This window comes from Meles meles, chromosome 3, assembly GCF_922984935.1.
Source record: "Meles meles chromosome 3, mMelMel3.1 paternal haplotype, whole genome shotgun sequence".
NCBI classification, from domain to species: domain Eukaryota; kingdom Metazoa; phylum Chordata; class Mammalia; order Carnivora; family Mustelidae; genus Meles; species Meles meles.
Genome location: NC_060068.1, coordinates 154,546,226 through 154,570,222, shown reverse-complemented (window position 1 = coordinate 154,570,222; position 23,997 = coordinate 154,546,226). Strand labels below are relative to the sequence as shown.

General features: G+C 36.9%; 1 protein-coding gene across 1 annotated transcript in view; it reads right to left on the bottom strand.

Annotated features, from left to right (window-relative positions):
• NUP155 (nucleoporin 155) overlaps nt 1–23,997 on the bottom strand; it is a 66,029-nt gene that overhangs the window by 3,415 nt on the left and 38,617 nt on the right. Inside the window, exons 22-33 of the mRNA XM_046000655.1 lie at nt 21,813–21,943; nt 20,214–20,405; nt 19,429–19,567; nt 18,417–18,552; nt 17,585–17,738; nt 17,271–17,375; nt 15,889–16,043; nt 12,706–12,835; nt 11,425–11,538; nt 10,579–10,699; nt 9,403–9,513; nt 7,410–7,546 (exon numbers count right to left, since the gene is read on the bottom strand). Of these exons, the coding sequence (XP_045856611.1) occupies nt 7,410–7,546; nt 9,403–9,513; nt 10,579–10,699; nt 11,425–11,538; nt 12,706–12,835; nt 15,889–16,043; nt 17,271–17,375; nt 17,585–17,738; nt 18,417–18,552; nt 19,429–19,567; nt 20,214–20,405; nt 21,813–21,943 (1,625 nt within the window). The remainder of the gene's footprint in view (nt 1–7,409; nt 7,547–9,402; nt 9,514–10,578; nt 10,700–11,424; nt 11,539–12,705; nt 12,836–15,888; nt 16,044–17,270; nt 17,376–17,584; nt 17,739–18,416; nt 18,553–19,428; nt 19,568–20,213; nt 20,406–21,812; nt 21,944–23,997) is intronic.

The window sequence follows — 23,997 nt, the reverse complement described above, 5'->3', positions numbered from 1 at the left end:
CCAGTGGGAAAGAGCAGCCAAAGCACAACAGCAGAGGCCACACAGCATACACCAGAAACACTTCTTGAAGTGCCATGCCCTGGACAGTGTATGACTCTGCCACAATTTTTTTTTTTTAAAGAAAGGGAGGGGCACCTGGGTGGCTCAGTGGGTTAAAGCCTCTGGCTCAGGTCATGATCCCAGGGTCCTGGAATCGAGCCCTGCATCAGGCTCTCTGCTCAGCGGGGAGCCTGCTTTACCTCCATCTCTCTCTGTCTGCCTCCCTGCCTACTTGTGATCTCTGCCAAATAAATAAATAAAAATCTTAAAAAAAAAAAAAAAAAGAAAGGGAAAGATAGGGAGAGAGAGAGATGTGGAAGAGCAGAAGGAGAGGGATAGAGAATCTTAAGCAGGCTCCATGCCCAGTGTGAAGCAGGACATGGGGTGCGATCTCATGACCATGAGGTCATAACCTGAGCCAAAATTAAGTTGGTCGCTTAACTGACTGAGCACTCAGGCATGCCTGACACTTTTTAATATAGCATTACTCTCAGATTCAGGAAACATAATAAGCCTTCAAAGCATGCAAAAGACAGAAACTTATCCAAAATGACAAGATAGAGAAATTCTCCCCAAAAGAAAGTTCAATAAGAAATCATAGCCAGAAACTTGTACAAAACAGATATAAGCAATACATCTGAATAAGCATTTAGAACAACAGTTATAAAACTTCTAGCTGGGCTTGGAAAAAAGCATAGAAGACACCAGAGAAACCCTTGTTGCGGAGATAAAAGGACTAAAAACTAGTCAGGCTGAAATAAAAAATGCTGTAACTTGAGATGCAAAACCAAGTGGATACAATTACAATGAGGACTGAAGAAGCAGAAGAGTGAATAGGTGATATACATGACAAAATTATGGAAAATAATGAAGCTAAAGAGAAGAAGAAAAGAAAACTATTAGATTGTGTAGGGGGACGTAGGGAACTCAGCAAGACCATAAGGCAAAGCAGGATCTGTATCACAGGAGTCCCAGAAGAGCAGGAAAAGGGGACAGATGGTCTATTTGAACAAATTATAGCTGAAAACTTCCTTAATTTGGGAAAGGAAACAGGCATTCAAGTCCAAGAGGCACAGAAAACTCCCCTCAAAATAAAAAAATAGGTGAATATCACAAAATATCATCGTGAAACTTACAAAATACAAAGATAAAGAGAAAGTTTTGAAAGCAGCTAGGAACAAAAAAGGTCCTTAGCCTACAAGGGTAGACATGTAAGATTAGCAATAGACATGTCCACTGAAACCTGGCAGGTCAGAAAAAAGTGGCATGATATATTCAATGTGCTGTGAATGGCAAAAATAAGCAGCCAAAGTACTCTATCTAGCAAGGCTGTCATTCAGAATAGGCGAGATAAAGAGTTTCTAAGACAAGCAAAAACTAAAGAAGTTTATGAACACTAAACTAGCTCTGCAAGAAAAATCAAAGGGGATCCTCTGAGTGCGAAGGAGACCAAAAGCAACAAAGAATAGAAAGGAGCTGAGATAATCTACAGGAACAGTGTCTTTACAGGTAATACAGTGGCACTAAAATTCATATCTATCAATTACCACTCTGAATGTAAATGGACTAAATGTTCTAATCAAGAGATACAGGGTATCAGAATAGATTAAAAAAAAAAAAAAAACAAGACCCATTGATATGCCTGTTTACAGACTTACTCTAGAACTAAAGATACCCTCAGACTGAAAGTAAGGGAGTAGAGAACCACAATGATGCAAATAGACATTAAAAAAAAAAAAAAAAAAAGAAAGAAAGCTGGAGTAGCCATGCTTATATCAAATTAGATTTAATTTATATTTAAGATTTTCATTATTATTTATGTATTTGTCAGAAAGACAGAGAGTGAGCAAGCGCACACCAGCACAAGCAGGGGGAGCTGCAGGCTCCCGGATGAGCAGGAAGTCTGATGTAGGACTCAATCCCAGGACCCTGGGATAGTGACCTGCACCAAAGGCAGATGCTTTACCAACTGAGCCACCCAGGTGTTCTGACAAACTAGATTTTTAAAAAATTGTATTTTTATTTTAATTATTTTTTTCTTTAAAGATTTTATTTATTTGACAGAACGAGAGAGCACAAGCATGGGGAACAGTACAGGAAGAGGGAGAGGGAGAAGCAGGCTACCCCTGAACAGGGAGCCTGACGTGGGGCTCGATCCCAAGATCCTGGGATCATGACCCAAGCATAAGGCAGATACCCAACATCTGAGCTACCCAGGCACCCCTGACAAACTAGATTTTAAACCAAAGACTGTAATAAGACATGACGTAGGCACTATATCATAATAAAGAGGTCTATCTAACAAGAAGATCTAACAATTGTAAATATTTATGCTTCTAACTTGGGAACAGCCAAATATATAAACCAATTAATAACAAACTTAAAGAAATTCATTGATAGTAGGGAACTTTCACACCCCACTCACAGCAATGAACAGATCATTAACACGTAAGGTCAACAATGAAACAAGGGCTTTGAATGACACCCTAGACCAGATGGACTTAACAGATATATTCACAGCATTTCATCCTACATCAGCAGAATACAGATTTTTTTCAAGTGCACACGGAAGATTCTCTAGAACAGATCACATACTGGGTTACAAATCAGGGGTCAAAAAGTACAAAAAGACTGAGACCATACCATGGATATTTTCAGACCACAATGCTATGACACTTGAAATCAACCACAAGAAAAAATTTGGAAAGACCACAAATAAATGGAGGTTAAAGAACATCCACTAGGGGTACCTGGGTGCTCATTCAGTTAAGTGTTTGCCTTTGGTTTAGGTCATGATCCTGGGGTCCTGGGATAGAGTCCTGCATCAGGGAGCCTCCCTGCCTCCCAAGCAGGGAGCCTGCTTCTTCATTTTCCTCTGCTCCTCTCCCTCCCCTTGAGTGCACGCACACGCTCTCTCTCTCAAAAACAACAACAACAACAACAATAACAATACAAAAACAAAAAACAAAAAACAAAAAAACCTTAAAAAAGAAATAAAGAACATCCTACTGAAGAATGAACCAATTAACCATGAAATTAAAGGAGAAATTAAAAAAATACATGAAGGCAATAGAAAATGAAAACACTGTGGTCCAAAACCTTTGGGATGCAGCAAAAGCTGTCATAAGTGAGAAATACACAGCAGTACAGGCCTACCTGAAGAAGCAAGAAAAGTCTCAAATATACAACCTAAACTTACACCTAAGGGAGCTAGAAAAGGAACAGCAAATGAGGCCTAAGCGAGCAGAAGGGTTAATAAAGCTAGGAGCAGAAATAAATGATATAGAAAAAAACCCAACCAGACCAGATCAATGAAACTAGGACAGAGTTCATTGAAAGAATGAATAAAACTGATAAACCCCTAGCGAGACTTATCAAAAAGAAAACAGAAAGGACCAAATAAAATCACAAATGAAAGAGACCACAACGAATACTGCAGAAGTACAATTATAAGAGAATATTATGAGGAATTACATGCCAATAAACTGGGAAATCTGGAAGAAATGGATGCATTCCTAGAAACATATAAACTACCAAAACTGAAACAGGAAGAAACAAAATCTGAATAGACCCATAATCAGCAAAGAAACTGAATCAGTAATCACCAAAAAAACTCCCAAAAACAGGATTCCAGGGATGGATGGCTTCCCAGGGGAATTCTACCAAACATTTAAGAAAGAATACCTATTCTTAAACTGTTCCAAAAAATAGAAACGGAAGGAAAACTTCCAAACTCATTCTGTGAGGCCGGTATTACCTTGATTCCAAAACCAGATAATGACCCACTAAAAAGGAGAATTACAGGGAGCTCCGGGATGGCTTAGTGAGTGGAGCATTGGACTTCTGATTTCTGCTCAGGTTACGATCTCAGGGTCATGAGACCGAGCCCCACATTGGGATCCATGCTCAGTGTAGAGTCTGCTTGTCCTTCTCCCACCCCTTCTGGTACACTCTAAAATAATAAATAAAATAACTTTTTTAAAATGGAGAATTACAGACCAATATCCCTGATGAACATGGATACAAAATTCTCAATGAGGGGCTCCTGGGTGGCTCGGTCAATTAAGCAGCCAACTCTTGATTTTGGTTCAGGTCATGATCTCAGGGTCTTGGAATCAAGCCCTGCACTGGGCTCAGTGCTCAGCTGGAAGTAAGCTTGAGGATTCTCTCTCCCTCAGCCCCTCCCCCTGCAAACACTCTCCCTCAAATAAATAAATAATTTTTAAAAACCCCAATTCTCAGCAAAATACTAGCTAACTGGATCCAACATTACATTAAAAGGATTATTCACCACAACCAAGTGGGATTTATTCCTGGACTGCAGGTGTGGTTCAATATCCACATATCAATCCACATGATACACCACATAAATAAAAGGATAAGAACTGTATGATGCTCTGAGGTGCCTGGATGGCTCAGTCACTAAGCGTCTGTCTTTGGCTCAGGTCATAGTCCCAGGGTCCTGGGATTGAGCCCCACATCGGGCTCCCTGCTTGGCGGGAAGCCTGCTAATCCCTCTCCCACTCTTCCTGCTTATGTTCCCTCTCTCGCTGTGTCTTTCTCTATCAAATAAGTAAATAAATAAGAACCATACGATGCTCTACATACAGGCAGAAATAGCATCTGACAAAATACAGCATCCTTTCTTGATAAAAACCCTTAAGAGTGTAGGGATGAAGGAACATACTTCAATATCATAAAGACCATATACAAAAGACCCACAAGTAATATCATCCTCAATGGGGAAAAAACAGCTTTTCCGCTATGGTCAGGAATAAGACAGGGATGCCCTCTCTCACCAATGTTGTCTCACATAGAACTGGAAGTCCTAGCCTCAGTAATTAGACAACAAAAGGAAATAAAAGGCATCCAAATTGGCAAGGAAGAAGTGAAACTTTCACTATTCACAGATGACATGATGCTCTGTGTAGAAAACCCAAAAGACTCCACCAAAAAATTGCTAGAACTGATACGGGAATTCAGCAAAGTTGCAGGATATAAAATCAATGCACAGACATCTGTTGCATTTCTATACAACAATAATGAAGCGACAGAAAGAGATATCAAGGAATCAATCCCATTTACAACTGCACCAAAACCATAAGCAAGCTAAGAAGAAACCTAACCAAAGAGGTAAAAGATATGTACTCTGAAGACCATAGAACACTTATGAAAGAAACTGAAGATGACACAAAAAAATGGGAAAACATTCCATGCTCATGGAATGGAAGAATGACGATTGTTAAAATGTCTGTATTACCCAAGCAATCCACACATTCAATGAAATCCCTATCAAAATAACATGAGCAATTTTCACAGAGCTAGAAGAATCCCAAAATTTGTATGGAACTAGAAAAGACCCCATATAGTCAAAGTAATGTTGAAAAAGAAAACCAAAGCTGGAAGCATCACAATTCCGAACTTTAAGCTCTATTACAAAGCTGTAATTAAGAATACAGTGTGGTACTGGCACAAAAGCAGATACATAGATCAATGGAATGGAACAGAATGCCCAGAAAGGGACCCGTAACTATGTGGTCAACTAATCTTCAACAAAATAGGAAAAAATATCCAATGGGAAAAAGTCTCTTCAACAAATGGTGTTGGGAAAATTGGACAGCAACAGGCAGATGAAGCTAGAATACTTTCTTACAACATACAAAAAAATAAATTCAAAATGGATGAAAGACCAAAATGTGAGACAGGAATCCATCAAAATCCTAGAGGAGAACACAGGCAGCAGTCTCTTTGACCTTGGGCACAGCAACTTCTTATTAGACATGTCTCCAGAAGCAAAGGAAAGAATAGCAAAAATGAACTCCTGGGATTTCATCGAGATAAAAAGCTTCTGCACAACAAAGGAAACAGTCAACAAAACTAAAAGGCAATGAATGGAATAGGAGAAGATACGTGGAAAGGACATATGTGATAAAGAATTAGTATCTAGCGGCGCCTGGGTGGCTCAGTGGGTTAAAGCCTCTGCCTTCGGCTCAGGTCATGATCCCAGGGTCCTGGGATCGAGCCCCGCATCGGGCTAACTCTGCTCAGCGGGGAGCCTGCTTCCTTCTCTCTCTCTCTGCCTGCCTCTCTGCCTATTTGTGATCTCTATCAAATAAATAAATAAAATATTAAAAAAAAAAGAATTAGTATCTAAAATGTATAAAGAACTTATCAAAGTCAAGACCCAAAACAAATAATCCAGTTAAGAAATGGGCAGAAGATATAAGAATGGCTAACAGACACATGAAAAAATGCTCAACGTCACTCATCATCAGCGAAATACAAATCAAAACCGCTATGAGATACCTCCTCACGCTTATCAAGAGGAAACACAAGTTCCTAAACAGGAAATTTAGATGCTCTACAAAATAACATCACAATGCAGTTTTCAAGGAAGTTCAAATATTAACCATTACCAGATAAATAATCTAGAAACCACATAATATTAAATGCTTATTTTATTTTACTTTTTTTTTTATTTTCTTCTTATCAGCTGTGATACCTCTTTTGCTTTAAACCTATGCAGACTTAGTCTGATATTATAAATAAAGACTAAACCAGTAAATAATCTTAATTCTCATTCTGGGTAACTAGACATGAGCAGGTTATTTATTTAAAATCTCTGCCCTTGTCAGATGCTCATTTCATTTCACACTGCTCATTCATATTCATTTAAATGAGATATACGAGTGTTTTGTAAAGCACCATATAAATGTTTTGGTGGTGCTACCATAAGAGACATCATATAGGTCAACAAGGTTTCATTGGGATCTTTTATTGTAGGATAAAAATGATAAAATATACAGTCTGATAAGGTTCAATATGATCAGAAAGATTTTTTTTTAAATTGAGAAAGAATTTTTTAAATTGAGGTATAACTGATATATAACATCATACCATTTTCAGGTATACAACATAGAAGTTGTTATGGGAATCAGTATGGGAAATGATCACTATACTAAGTCTAGTTACTATGCATCATCATCATAGTTACAAAGTTTTTTTCTTGTGGTGAGGAAGATCTTTGAGTACTGACATTTTAGATGAAATGATAGGGAATAAATACAGTATTTTTTTGTTCTAATAAAACAAATGGTGATTCTTAAGTAATGGGTTTAGCCTATTCCACCAAGAGTAAAGAAAATATTAAGAAATATTTGATTTTTATCATGATATATGGCAAAGCAACTCTATCAGTTTTAGAAGTCTAAAGTATGATAATTTCTTATATTGAACCAGTGAAGCATATTTCTGAAGTAATTTTTATCATATGAGACACTTTTATAAACATACAATCAAAATATTCTCCTTTTATCTAGAAAAGGTTTAACTTTAACTAAATAAATTATTTCATTTAATATTTTTCTTACCCGTGACTTGAACAAGTGATCATATACTTCTAATAGTCTAGGTAATGGCACTCCAATTTCATTCATTGTCTGTATTACAAAACCTACATCCCAGTTCAAAGTACAAACTTGCTGTTCTAAAAACTGCACAATAAAATCTGGAGAGGGAAAAAGATCAGAAATTAGAATTGTTAACTCTCCCCCTCACCCCAGCTTATTGAGAAAAAATAGCCAAACATTACGTAAGTTTAAGGTATAGAACATGAAGATCTTATACATATATACACTGTAAAGTGTTTACTCCAGTAAGATTAGTTAACAGGTCCTTCACCTCACATAATTACTCTTTTGTTGTTAAAGAATTGTTAACTCCTGGGGAGCCTGGGTGGCTCAGCTGGTTAACTGGCTAATTACAGCTCAGGTCATGATCTCAGGGTCCTGAGATTTGAGTCCTGCATGGAGCTCCCCAGTCAGTAGGGAGTCTGCTTCTCCCTCTGCCCCTTCCCCCGCTTGTGCTCACACTTGCTCTCACTCTCTCTCTCAAATAAATAAGATCTTTAAAAAAAGAAAACCAATTTTCAAAAAAAAATTTTTATAAAAATAAGTGATATATCAGAATAGGCAATACGGAGACATAGATTAGTAATTGCCTAGGGCCGGAGAGTGGGAAGGTATAGGGAGTGACAGCTTTAGGTACATGGTTTCCTTTGGGGTGATGAGAATGGTCTAAATTTAATTGTGGTGATTCTTGTACAATGATGAAAATACTACAAAATTTAAAGCTATTAGGAAATATATATATATATATAGCAGAAATACTCTCTAAAGAAATTATGTGTAATGTGGACTTTTTATTATTAAAATTGTTAAGTTTTTATTTTCTCTTTTTCTCATTAATAAAGAGCATGGCAGTTTTAAATACTATACTTACATGAGAAAAGGGTATGATTATAATGACTTGATTTCCTGACATTTCCAGGAAATAAATTGTAAATCAGAGATGGTCTATAAAAAGGGCTCTATCCTCATTAAATAAAAAAACAATTTAATGTTATGTTGTAAGCATTTTCCTGGTTCTCAACATTTTTCAAAGACCCTTACATCTTACTTTATGGATGTATTTATGTTGATTCTATTCTTTTATTTTTATTTTTTATTTTTTTTAAGTAGGCTAAAGCCCAGCATGGAGCCCAAATGGAGCTTGAACTCATGACTCTGAGATCAAGGCCAGAGCTGAGAACAAGAGTTGGACGCTGAATCAAGTAAGCCACTCAGGCACCCTGATTCTACTGTTTTACAGCTGAAGAAAAACATTATACATTGGCAAATGGCTAATAATTAGAGTCATATACATAACAATTATAGTAATATAATTAAGGGGTTCAAAAAATTGCATTTTAAACACAATTATTTGCTATTTAATTTTTTAAAAGATTTACTTATTTTTCTGAGAAAGAGAAAGAGTGTGAGCAGGGGGAGGGGCACAGGGAGAAGAAGAATTCTCAAGCAGGTTCCCTGCTCAGTGGGGAGACCAATGTGAATCAGGGCTCTATCCCAAAACCCTGAGACCATGGCCTCAGCTGAAATCAAGAGTCAGCCGCACAACCAACTGAGCCACCCAGGTGCCCCAACTATTTGTTATTTTAAAGAAAAATGTGTCCTCAATATAATAAGAGGAGTTGAAGCAATCACAGATTGCCCATACAGAAAAACAAGCATTTTTCTTTCCTCCTTACAACCTGTAGAGGGTTACCAACAATATAATCATTACTAAGGTCTGTCAGCACTATCCCCAGATATGGAAACTTGCAAGGTCAAAGAAAGTTCCTTACTTAACTACCAACAAATTCTGCTATCTTTGGAGGTTTTTCTTTCTGGAAAGGTAGAATTACACTACTGAGCCAAAGAGCAACAAAGACACAATTCCACTCTGAAGAACATCAATTTTTTCCATGTCAATGAAGAAAACATCAAAACAAAACAAAACACCCATGATAGCACATAAGCTGCTTACCTAAAGGAAAGAAGCGAGGTGTGCCAGCGTAAATTTTGCCCAGGAGCACAACCTTGAGACTGAGGGCATGCATTCTATCTGAGGAGCTCAGCGCCACGCTTTCATTCAATTCTGCAAGAAAAAGACATGCTATGAGAAACCAAACGGCTTTTCATGTAAAATGTTTAAATTGGCTATTTCATTCTATTTAAAGGTAAAAAGTATCCTACAAATGATATTCTAATATAATGAGCAGAAACTATATTTCTGTTAGTGTCTGAAATACTTTTGTCTTAAATAGGACACAGGTTATGGGATTCTGAGGAAAGTGTCTCAGAATCCTTTATTAAGAAGAACAACCAGGGGCACCTGGGTGGCTCAGTGGGTTAAAGCCTCTGCCTTCAGCTCAGGTCATGATCCCAGGGTCCTGGGATCGAGTCCATCGGGCTCTCTGCTCAATGGGGAGCCTGCTTCCTCCTCTGTCTATCTCTCTGCCTGCCTCTCTTTCTACTTGTGATCTCTGTCAAAAATAAATAAAATCTTAAAAAAAAAAAAAGGAAGAACAACCAGGGGCACCTGGGGGGCTCAGTCATTAAGCATCTGCCTTTGGCTCAGGTCATGATCCCAGAGCCCTGGATAGAGCCCCACACTGGGCTCCCTGCTCAGTGGGGAGCCTGCTTCTCCCTCTCCCACTCCCCGTGCTTATATTCCGTCTCTCGCTGTCTCTCTCTGTCAAATAAGTAAATAAAATATTTTTTTTTTTTTAAAGATTTTATTTATTTGACAGAGAGAGACATAGTGAGAGAGGGAACACAAGTAATGGGAGTGGGAGAGGGAGAAGCAGGCTTCCTGCTAAGCAGAGGGCCTGATGAGGGGTTCAATCCAGGGCTCTGGGATCATGACCTGAGCCAAAGGCAGACACCTAATGACTGAACCACCCAGGCGTCCCTAACTAAAATCTTAAAAGGAAAAACCCCCCCAAACAAACAAAAAAATAACTATCCTTTTCTCAGAGTTTTTTCCAATATAAATTGAGGTCATTCTCAAAAGGACCACCCTCTGCCATATTTAGGTACCCTCCACTTAGGTATATTCAATTTTCATGAGCTCTAGATAGATGAAAGCCACCAATAGCTTGCATTCCTCTACCAACTCACTAAATAATGTATGCTAATATACCTGTAAGTGAGCACTTACCTTTCTCTATGATATCTTGCCAAAGTGTCTGCACCAATATAGGGTCTGAATAACCAGCACAATGAATTATTGCAAGTTTACACTCTGCAAGTTTAAACGGGTCAGCAAATTCCCCATAAAGCTGTCGGAGAAAATGCCAACATTATACATATAACCAGAGGTCAAGAGTCAGAAATTAATAGTGACGCACTCCTTGAAAATTAAAAATGACCAAAGATTTTATCCAAAGTTCCTAAAATACGATATAAAGATCTGATGACATGCAGCTGGTCATAACTCCAGATTAAGAATGGCAAAGGCTTGGTAAATTCATTTAAATAGATTTCAACATGTGTGCCTCCCTGGCCCCCTTGGCTGGCAGGGAGATACTGTAATAACATGTCTTTTATAATTAGCACTGTCTAAACCAGGGGTTAAAGAATCATGGAAACACAAGTCTCAGGGTGCTTCACGGTCCTTGGAGAAATGTCCAAGAATTATTGAAAAAGGGACTGCTCTGAAGTACAGAGTGGGAGAGGCTTGGAGAGATAAGCAAAGATAAGTTACCTCTCCAAGACAGGAAGGAAGGCCATAAAATAAATGGCAGGAGTTTTAACAAAGCTTGGTGTGAGGCTGGTAACAGTCTTGATAGAAAATGACCTGGACAGAGCAGGTTAGCTGTCTCTAAGAGTCAGATACCATAGCCATGATCTCTCAGCCCAGAGGCATACTCCCTAGGATGGGTTATCTTAATTTTCTGGAGACAGATTAATCTTTCTCATGAAACACAAAGTAAAAGCAAATGAAAACAAGGAATTTGTAGGTATTAGGTGACTGCTAGAGGAATTCAACTTGCTTTTTTATTACCTTAGTTATGTCCATTAGCTCAGAATCCAGCTGAGAAATTGCATCCTGTACAGAAGAATGATGGGAATACTGTCTTTGTAGTGTCTCTTGTATCTGAAGTTGGATCCTAGCAACCTAGTTTGGATTAAAAAAAAAAAATCAAGTCTTAAGTTCTTGATGATAAATCAACAAGTACTTGAAGGGAAGATTCCTAGTATCTGACTTTAAGTTGGTTAAATTAAAAATAATGTATAAATAACAGCATATTGACTATAATTAACACTGTATCGCGTATCTCAAAGTTGCTGAAGAAAATAGATTGTAGAAGTTCTTATCACAAGAAAAAAATTTTGTAATTATGTATATGGTAATAAGTGTTAGTTAGATTTATCATTTTGCAATACCTAAAAATACTGAATCATTACACTGTATACCTGAAACTAATATAATGTTATGTCAATTATACCTCAATAAAAAACTGTACAAATGAAGACTTCTATTGTAACAAACTAGCAGCTCTTCATCACAACACAAAAGATCTCATAGGAAGTATACTATGGCAGTGAGCCTTTGCTGTCACTATAATACCTATCTCTCCCACGACTGCAGCCAGACAATGGCTAGACCATATTTTCCAACCTCCTCTGTAGGGAGATATGACCATAAGACTAAGTTCTCTTCAATGGACTGTAAGTGGCTGTAAAGTATGTCACTTCAGGACTGAGGTCTTTAAGAGAGCGAATGTGCTTCTTACATGTCATTTTTTCTCGTACTCCCTATGACAGAAGAAAAAGTTAAGGTCATAGGGAATGGTAGAGCCAGAAAATAGAATTTGGGTATTAAAATCAATCAAGTGGAAGAAAGCCAGTGGCCAGTCAGGAACACCAACTCTGGATATTTGTGAATGAGAAATAAGCTTTTGTATTTGGACCATTATATACTTTTGGGTCTCTTAATTAGGGCAGTTTAGCCTACTCTACTTCACGTATCTACTCATTAGTTTCCAGAATAAATGGTAAATGTGATAATCTCCTTTGTGCTGGAACAGTTGGAAAAAAAACCAAAAACCTAATTTAGGAAAAAAAAAAAAAACAAAAAACCTAATTTAGAAATGCCACAGAGAAAAATCTAATTACAGCAATGTCCTGTGACCCAATAAAAGATGTATGTCTAAATATGAAAATAAATACATACAGGCAGAAGACACTAGAATTACTAACTGCTACTGACCTATGAGTTACTAGAGGGAAAAAGGGAAAATGAAATAAATGCAGGCAAAGTTTAAGTATCTTTAGCGCTTACTTCCATTTTTTCTTCTAATTCATGAAGGAATTCACCATCTGCAGCTATTGATGAAATGGCAGTGGAACTTTTGGCACTAAGAATGGCTCGAGCAATGTACTCTAGTCGTTGCTGAAGTGAAATTTCTGTGCTGGGGGGAAAATAACCTTACTTTTATTTATATGAACACTTAAGGATCCCATATACAAATATATTAATTATGACGCACTATTTTGTACATACCAAATGAGCCATAAAAGCCCATATGAAACTTGAAAAAACTATTAAAGGACTTCTAATGAAAGAGGTCTACAGTTTAAAGCCACAAATAAAAAAATGCTTAAGTTTACATCCAAGAAAGTAACTTCTGATTTTAAAACTTTATTTATTTTTTAAAAAGATTTTATTTATTTATCTGATAGACAGAGATCACAAGTAGGCACAGAGGCAGGCAGAGAGGGAGAGGGGAAAGCAGGCTCCCCGCCGAGCAGAGAATCCGATGCGGGACTCGATCCCAGGACCCTGGGATCATGACCTGAGCTAAAGGCAGAGGCTTAACCCACTGAGCCACCCAGGTGTCCCTGATTTTAAAACTTTAATTCAGTATATTAAAACTTGGATTCTTCTCAACACTAAACTAAGGAAAAAGTTCTTTATCACTGCTCATATTCTTCACTTCTCTACCTTAATACGGCTAATACTGTATGTGATCCTCCACAAAGCAACTAAACTGACCTCTTAAAAACAGAAATCAAATTATGTCACATGTCTTCACCTACTCCTTCAACCTCCTCTCCTTTCACCTGCTCCCGTGTTCACCATCTCCAACCCCACTGGCTTTCTTTTTTGTATCCTAAACATGATAAACTTGACTCTGAAACTACCTCTGCAGAGACTATTGTTCCCAAGCTTGGGCCATTTCCTCCACATCTTTAATACTGTACGTTCTTGTCATCTGAGAATCAATTTTCTTCTTTTTTAAATTTTTTAAAAAAGATTTTATTTATTTATTTGACAGACAGAGATCACAAATAGGCAGAGAGGCAGGCAGAGAGACAGGGGGAAGCAGGCTCCCTGCTGAGCAGAGAGCCCAATGCAGGGCTCGATCCCAGGACCTTGAGATCATGACCTGAGCTAAGAAAGAGGCTTAACCCACTGAGCCACCCAGGTGCCCCAAGAATCAATTTTCATAACAATTTGTCTGAGGCCTTCTCTGACCAATCTTAACTAAAGCCGTTCCTCACCCCCACTCCCCAATAGGCCCTTTTTACTATAGTATTCTATTTTTATCATTTTTATAGAACCTGAATTTGTTTGTGTCTGCATTCTATACCCACTGGAATGGGAGCTCTTGGGAACAAAGGTGGTATTTACGTTGTTTACTATTCCTTTCTGCATGCCTTGAATATACATCACTGGTGCTCAAAAGCTATTTGCTGGCTGGCAGGCTGGCAGGTGTCAGAAAGCCCAAGCCTGTATCCACCTCCATGGTTACCACCTTCAGTCCTTTCTAATCCCCCATCACACTTGGTTCTTTGACATTATGAAGTGACTTGGCATTAAAAACAAACACACTAATTCATTTAGTTGCTGGCAACCTCTCATACTAACCAGTATTGAATGTAACTTTTGATACCCCATTACTTCCAGTTTGAATCAGGAAAAAACTAGCTTTCTTTTACTTTCAGATCAAACTGTCCTTCTGTATAGCTACGGCTCCCATATTTTTCCCCTTCTAAAAAAAAAGAAAGGGAGGGAAGGAGAAAGGAAGAATTAATTCTTCTCTTCTATCTTTGAAAGTATCGGTGTAGATGACAGTTACTTAGCACTGACCATCTCTCACTGCTGCACATAAAGGACTGTTTAGTACAAAAAGAGCTTCCCTTTCTTTCCCCTCTCATCTCTAAAAAAAGCCCTACTTGAACCAAACATATTAAAAGTGGGTAACATTTCCAAATAATTTAAAAAACAAATTCTATAGCTGCCAATTTATTTGCTGCAGCCTATATATACAAAAAGAGTGTGGTGAGTAAGAGAGCAACATTGTAGTTGGAAAAATATTTTATTCGGGGGGGGGGAGGGAAAAGGTAAGCTGAGAGCTAGAGTAGGACAGTGTATCTCACATGAGGAGGAAATTAGGTTATATGTGTTATGTACAAAGTAGATATGGACAATGAGTGTTCTTAAAAGTTAGAGAATTTGTGAATTTTTTAAAAGATTTTATTTATTTGACAGAGAGAGAGCAGAAGCAGGCAGAGTGGCACATAGAGGGAGAAGCAGGCTCCCTGCTGAGAAAGGAGCCTGATGTAGACTCAATCCCAGGACCCCGGGATCATGACCTGAGCCAAGGGTAGACACTGAACGACTGAGTCACCCAGGCATCCCTCCCGAATATGTTATAGTAACAATATAACAATAATAAGGCCAATTAAGAATACGTACATACTCACACTTGCTATTACAGTCACATCTAGACTCTTTAAAGTAGGCTCTATGCCCAACGTGGGCTTGAACTAATGACCCTAAGAGTCACATGGTCTACTGACTGAGCCAGCGAGGTGCCCCATAAATTACAATTCTGATTAACCTGGTTTAAAACAGCTTTGCTTCCACAACCTCTTCTTCCTGACTTAACTGATCTCCAGTTTTCAAAAATAGAACTTGTGTTATTTTGGCAAAGAAGATTCCAAATGAAAATACAAGGTCAAATTAATGATCTGTCCAAAATTATATTGTTTTTTGATATGATAATCTAACTAGAAATTTCAATACTTTCTTTAATAAGATTCTTAACAATCTTTAACATCTATGTTCAAAACTTTTTTTGTAATTTAAATCAATAATAGAGCAGAGGAAATTAGTCTAGATTTAGTAAAACATTTAAAATTATAAAGCCTTTGAGAAATTTTGTCCTTTTAATTAAGAATACTAATTAACTGCTTAGTAGTAAAGAATCTAAAGACATACTTTAAAGAAGAGATTTAGAAGATAGTTTGACTAGAGAGGGTCTTGGATATTTAGTACCTCCTATACACTATTAAAAAAGAAAAAAACTGTAAACTGTAGGTAAATCCAAGTAAAAGCATAAAAGCTGTACATACTATAACCTGAATAAGGTTTTATTAAATTTCTGAAATCCAGATGTGTCTAGTTACAGCTCAGTTATCAATCATTATTCATAGAAATAAGAGTATTATACCATACCTATGCATGTCAGCCAATTTGGACAGGACACGAGCAGCATTACTAAAGCTTCTGTTCTTTTCATAATACCTCCACAGTAAATCCATATAACGAACTTTGTTTTGATCAACTTTGGCCATTCGGACTAGATGTGGCTCCAGAAATGGAGAGGCAATCTGCAAAGTATACAGTCACTCAGAAAATCTTCTGGGCTAGCCTCTTGCTCTTTATGTAGTAACTATAACATTTTTAAAACAACTAAAGGTATGCCTTGCTTCACAAATACATAAGCAAAATTATAATCTAACAACAGACAGAGGGCAACTTTTTTCATTATAAATGATTTTTGTTTTACTAGAGTTAACCAAAGAGTTGCTATGATAGTTGAATTAGGCTAATTAAACTAATCATAATCCAGTGACAATTTTTAAATTTTTTTTTTTTTTTTTTTTTTTTGAGACAGAGAGAGAGTGAGCATGAGCAGAGGTCGGGGGAATCCCAAGCAGGCTCCATCTCACGACCCCAGGATCACAACCTGTGACGAAATCGAGAGTTGGATGCTTAACCGAATGAGCTACCCAGGCATCCCCAACTACATATGAAAACACAGCTATTGATTCCTCAAAGACATCCTTGCCATTGTCAAATGCCACACATTCATTTTACAGAATGAAGAATACTGAGACTTGGGATAGTAAAAAGACGTGTGGGAAGTCACATACTGAATTAATGGTAGAGGTCATGCCAAGTTTAGGACTCCTAATTCATAATCCAATTTTCATCCCACAATATTAGAAAATTAGAGCAATAGTTTACTTTGTCCACCAGGAAAGGATATTATATTACTTGGATTGATGCTAACACATAATGGTAGGTTCAGTATAAGAAAATGAATTTCCTGGTATCTGCGTTTTTTGTTGTTTTTTTTTTTTAAGGATTTTATTTATTTGACAGAAAGAGAGCGAGTGAGTGAGCACAAGCGGGGGAGTGGCAGCCAGAGGGAGAGGGAGAAACAGGATCCCCGCTGAGTAGGGCGCCTGATGCAGGGCTTGATCCCAGGACCTTGAGATCATGACCTGAGCTGAGGCAGACGCTTAACCAACTGAGCCACCCAGGCACCTCTCCTTCAACTATATACATGCTATTTGAAAATACAAGTTAATGGGGCGCCTGGGTGGCTCAGTGGTTAAAGCCTCTGCCTTCGGCTCAGGTCATGATCCCAGGGTCCTGGGATCGAGCCCCGCATCGGGCTCTCTGCTCAGCGGGGAGCCTGTTTCCTCCCTTCTCTCTCTCTCTGCCTGCCTCTCTACCTACTTGTGATCTGTCAAATAAATAAATAAAATCTTTAAAAAAAAAAAAAAAAATACAAGTTAACAATAGTGGAATAAAAAAATATTTTTTACCTGCAACAGCTTATCTGCAAGATCAGCTTGTATTAGCCAATTATAAAGGGCAATACTAAAGAGCTCATCTTTGGATCGTTGAGATAATTTAAGCATTTGTTCAAACTAAAACAAAAAAATAAAATAAAAATTAGCAGTTAAAGGCTCTCCTGCTGGATATCATAACCATCAGCCTTATAAATCCTGAAATCAAGAATCTTTATAAATGCTTATTTCTAAGATCTACTACCTTTCCCAGGACGAGCTGTCTCCTACTACTACACAGAACTTCTAAACAATGTATTTTCAGGATAAAAATATGCTATGTCCCTTACGTGATGTCCTGCTTCTTCATTACTCAGCATATTGGGATCAGATGACAGGACTGGAGGCCCAGGTTTTTTGGGTACACTGGGAGACTGAGGAGCAGCCTTACTTTGGTTTACCAATTCTTGAAGCGTATCTGTAATACACTTATAACTGTTTAATCTGAAAAAGAACGGAAAAGGAGCAAATGCATTGTTTAATTAGATAGCAACTGACTAATCTAATTTAAATACACAATAATATGAAGACTATTTTGGGGACTAGATATATGTACACACACAAATATATTTGGTATTAAAAATAATATAAATCGTACACTTTTTCTATGTTTGAGAAACGTCATTAACCATAAAAGGGTGAAGTTATAAAAATTAATGTATTAATAAAAAACATGTTTTAGATAGATTATATATTTCCTTTATAGACACACATTTTTTTCTTAACAGTCACTACAAATTTGTGAACATTTAAAAATCATCCCATAAAATAAAATACTAATCATCACCCAGAACCAGAAATTAGGTGGGGGAGAGATGGTTCCAAATAAGTTATTGCATTTAAAACTGACATTAGTAAAGTGTTATAAAAACCACAGAGGCAAGTTCAAAAACATTTATAAGTCCTTAAGAATTTCAACCAGACTAAAAGTTGACCCCTAAGGCAAGAATTATATTCCTAATTTAGGCCTGTGATAAAACAAAACATTTTTAAGTGAAAGCATAATTCATTCTTATAAGTGTTGTACTTAAAATATTGTTTTCCTAATACAATCATCAAACTGTACACCAGGGAAAGTCTGTATCCAAAAAGTTGACAAGCCGCTAGGGTGATAAAACTTGCCTTTCTTGGAAAGCCTGCAGTCCTACAATGTCTTCTTCTGGTTCTCCATGTTTATAGAAATGAAGTCCAAGACCCTGAGGATCTTTTTTTTCTGCAGCAGTAAGAGAGAGCTCCACTACACCCTCATAAAAACGGACTAATGGGAAAGGAAAAGGACAAAGAGATAAGGCTTATTAAGCTGGATGTGCTTTTCCTTAGCTGGTTTATAAAAGTACTGATCAAGGTTTCTATGCCTCTACTGTATGCTAGTCACCTTAATGACATTATCATATAAAATATGGTGAATCTACCAAAGAACAAGGTACCAACATGCCTAAAAGGCAGCTATTAAGTGTATTTTCTTTATTAGAAAAAATTTTTTCCAAAGTTAGAATAACAAAAGGGAAGGTTTCTGTTCCTTGATGGGAAAAAAAAAAATCTTAGAATTCAAAACAATATCTGTGCTAACAGTTACTACTTTTATATTATGCTAGATTTGATTTAAAGTAATTTAGGGGTGCCTGGCTGGCTCAGTGGGTTAAAGCCTCTGCCTTCGGCTCAGGTCACGATCCCAGGGTCCTGGGATTGAGCCCCGCATTGGGCTCTCTGCTCAGCATGCCTCTTTGCCTAGTTGTGATCTCTGTCTGTCAAATAAATAAATTAAAAAAACAAAACCAAACAAATAAGTAATTTAAAAGCAAGCAGACAAGTACAATTTTAAAAATTAGTCAAAAGAATTGAAAGCATCCAAAAAATAAATGTAATACAGGAAGCTATCTAATATAGATAGTATACAATGACAAGGATTGAAACTCCTGTGTTAAAAGTTATCTATTTCAAGATATAAAAAGAGCATTATAGTTTTTGCAGAGGCCAGTCATCAAACACTAAAACACAAGGCATGAGTTTCCCAAGTCCTATCACTTGGGGAAGTGTTGCTTATGTTAAGAGGCTTTTTATTAGTAGCTTGTAATAAAACAGTCATTTGTCCCCTGAGTTAAGAAAAAGATGTGAAGAACATTTTGTTTCTCACCTTGTCTATACTGAGCACAAACATTGGAAAGGTCCACTTGATTGCTGATTTTCTGATACTCCTTTAAGGATTCTCTTAACATTCTTTCCTTTTCAATCTTATTCTGAACTTGTCGGGAACGCTGGAGGAGTTCATTTGCCTAGATTAGAGATAGCAAGAACTTAAAAAGACAAAATTCCAGCACATATACAATATTATCAACATAAGTCTTGGTCTATGTCTCAATTAACATCTGGTTTATTATCAGAAAAAATAAAAACTCTACAAACTTAGTTCTTCTTAATTTTAGGCAGAAAAATTTTCGACCAAAAAAATCCTAGCTACTTTTAATTCCTTTCACAAATATTTTAGGCAAGATAGCTTTTGACTGGTAAATCTCTTGCCTAGTGAATGCATTATTGGTCAGCAGGCAGTCCATATGATACTGATTTAAATTATTTTTACCTGTAAGAAAGCATCAATAAAAATTGCCCAATCAACTATACTTATTACAGACTTAAAGTTTTAGTAATTTTTAATTTCTAAGGAGATACGTATTTAACCATTTAAAAAAATATGGTCTAGAAATGCTATATTCTTTATGAAAAACTTAAATATACAAGGATTTTAAGAAATGATGTATTCCAACTCCTTTCATCATACAGATGGAGACTCTGGAGGCCGAGAGGTTACCAAGAGACATCATATGTTAAATAAAAGATGGTTTCTGATTCCAGTTCTATTGTGCTTTTCATACTATGAAACCCTCTTTAAGAAACACTGAAATAGCTGATAAAGCATCATACCTTAGAACAAATTGCATCATCAGTGCTATACAGAAGTGGGCAGATATCCTGTAAGTGTAAACTAATGCCATCAACAGCAGCATTATCTCTGATGTAGCAGTTGATAAGAGAAGCGATTAATGCCCCGGTCAGTTCCTTGTCCCTGATTACCAGATCTTTAAAGGTGGTGATTTTCAGCTGCTCTTGAAATTCCTAGGAGTATAACAGAAAGTCCTTTTTTTCTACCAAAAATATAGGAATATCCTATTTCTACCCACAACAAAATTTCTTTAGCAATTTAAAATAAAGAAATGAAAAGACTCTATAGTTCAAAAGAGAAAATATGCTAAACTATACAGACTAACACATTTTTGCAAACTTCCATAGAATCATACAGAATTGTTAAGAAACCCACAGTATGACCAGTCCAGATCTCTCAATTTACAAGTGAGATAAGTAAAATGTAGGCAGAACCAAAATTAGAGCCAGGTTTCCTGATTTTAGTCATAACCAGAAAGAATAATCACTTAGCTACATTAAAAAACCTTGGGTTTACGGGGCGCCTGAGAGCGGCTCAGTTGGTTAAGCATCCGACTCTTGATTTCAGCTCAGGTCCTACAAATGGGCCTTGAGACCTCGTTTGGAGGTTCTAGCAGGGACACTCAACTATTTGTATACCCTTGACCAAAGAATGGTCCACCACTATCAGGGAAGATCATCTTCTTTGAGCACAAAGCTTTGGAAGGGATGCACATGGAGTAGTGAGGGAGAAAGGGAATACCCGCTTAGCCAGTCAGCCGAGTCAACACGATCAATGCACATGACAGATTCACATCACACCTTTCCTTAGAGAACACAGTACACAGGAATGAACTGACATGATATCTAGGATCATCTTTAAAATAATTTGGTAAAGAAAAAGAGAATAGATTAATGAAAGTTGATAAAATCTTGAAAATGCTGAATGCAAGTGTATATGAAGATTATAATGTAAAAAAAAAGATTATAATGTAGTATTTACTCTATTTTTGTATATGTTTAGAAATAATCACAATAGGAATACATTTCCCCCAGTGGTCTAACATTTAAGTGAATGAAAAATGCCATTATACTTAAAAAGGATTCAAATGAGGACAGCAAGAGAAATGTGACCCATTCATTTCTCACAATGGTAAACCTTTTTAAAAGTAAGAATGTTTAAGTCATTGAACTCTTTGAAATTACAGGCAAAAATTTTGTAGATGTATCTGTATGCATTCTTTGAGGGTGGGAAGATAGAGTTCTGATCAAATTCCCAAAGGGATCTGAAACCCAAATAATGGTTACAACCTACTGTTTAAAAAAATACTTTTCGTAAAGATTTCATTCATATACCATAATAAAATTCTCACATACTGTAAAAACTTGTGGTTTTGACAAAGTGGATCCCTCAAGTTTTCATGCTTTAGTGCAATTTTCCATTAAGATTTCCATTAAACAGATACTAACTTCATCATAACACCTAAATGCTTCTCCCCAAAAATCCCCTCTCAAACCCAAGTGTAAGATTAAAGCTCATTCAAAAGAAAACAAACTAAGCACAGAATTAACAGTATGATCTTAAAGGAAAAGAAATCCTACCTTCTGAAGTTCTCCTACAATGACAGTGAACTGATGTTCACAAAGAAGCTTCCATAAGGCCAGAGCCTGGTATGATTTTCGAACCAACTGCTGGATTGCCTGAAGTGAAACCTTTTCACTCAGTTGAGCCTCTAATTATAAAACACAACTGATGAAGTTTTTTACAATGACATAGGTTGTTTTGTTTTAAATAAAATAACACTTTACTTTCAATAAGAACAACTATAGTTAAGGCTGAAATCCTCACTGGTCTCCCTTCTCCCCTCATCATAGCCAACCATGATCATGATTTGTTGAATTCATCCTTTCATCCAGTCATTATGTATATGTGGTTCTATGTGTCTGTGTGTGTACACATAAAACAAAAACTGCTGTTTTTAAACCATTTACACCACTTTTTCCACCCAGCTTTATTTTAATAAGTATTTAATATTAATTTTAATATTCTAATATGTATTACTGGATATTCCACCATGTAAGTATACCACAATTAGGTCCATTTTCCACCTTAAGGACATTTATGTTATCTCCCATGCTTTGCTACTAAAACAATAATGCAATAAACATCCTTAAGAAAGGACTCCTGAAAAGCACCATCAGATTTCTCTAGGACTATGTTCCTCAAACCCTGGATTAAGATAAATTGGTGAAAATAAATAAATAAATGGGCAAGTCATGAAATCAATTCAGTCAGTCATGACATCTACCTCCCCCCCTTTAAAAAGGAAAGAGAACTGGAGTGCCTGGCTGGCTCAGTCAGTAGACCATGCAACACTTGATCTCAGGGTTTTGGGTTCAAGACCCACACTGGGCATGGAGACTACTTATAAAAAAAAAAAAGGAAATAAAATAAAAAAGGAAAATATTAGCGTGTAAAACAGGCAGTTATTTCCTATAATTTTGTTTCAGTTATATATATATGCTTTCAAACATCAAGGTCATAACATAAACTGTATTTCTTACCATAAGAAAAAAAGTCTGATAAAGACTGCTATACGATGTATCCTTAGAAGTGAAACTGCCGGGTTTCAATATACATGCATTTTCAGCTTTTATAGGCTATGATCAAATTGCTCCCCAAAGTAGTCATTTCAGCATACATGTGTCAGCAATCTGAACCCTCCTTTTGTTTTAATCTTTACCAATGCTTGGTATTGTCAGGCTTAAGACCTTACTGAAGTACCAATAGCAGTAACGAAAAAATGTTTATGAAATAGTAAACAGAAAACTAGAAGGACTAGCAGGAAAGGACAAGAGTAAATGGCTGGGTCTTAATTAGCAAAGATCTATCAACCAGAAATGGCTCAAACAGAACTCAAAAATTCTTTTAAAAAACCAAATGGCAGGCAAAATTTAAGCAATGATTTATTATTATTCCAAACTATTTCTGGAGTAATTGATGATTTTAAGTTTTCCATTACATTGCTTCTTCCTTGATTGTTACTATTTATAATAGAAAAAAAAACAAAAACAAAACCAACCAAAAATTTGATTCACATTTTTAACCTATAAAAAGGTGTGCCACTAATCATTAGGAAAATGCAAATCAAAACCCACAATGAGATACCACATTGTATCCACTAGGATGGAGATTATAAAAAGAGAAAAATAACTGGTGAAAATGTGAAGAAATTGAAATACTTGTGCACTACTAGCAGAAATGTAAAATGGTGCATAGAGAACAGTATGGAAATTCTTCAAAAATTAAAAAACAGACTACCATATGATCCAGCAATTCCATTTCTGGGTACATAACAAAAAAACTGAAAGCAAATTTATATTTGTACTACACGTTCATAGCAGAATTATTCACAATACCTCAAAGGTGGAAGCAACCCAAGTGTTCAAAAACCCAAGGCTTTTTTTCTGCTTTCACGCTACAATACCCTAAACCCAGTATTCAGTGTTTGTTCTGCAGTGAGCCTTTACAGAGGCAGCATGCACCCTGCCAAACCCCTTTCCCAGAAACCACACAGATCACCTCAGCATCAAGCTGCTACAACTTTGAAATGTGTCTACGGAATTCTGTGCTTTATCTCTAAATGTGTCCTAAGGTTGGGCACCTGGCTGGCTCAGCTGGAAGAGCATGTGACTTGATCTCATCAGGGTCAGGAGTTCAAGCCCCACAATGGGCATAGAGATTACTAAAATAGGTAAATAAAGTGTCCTAAGGAACAGAAAAGCC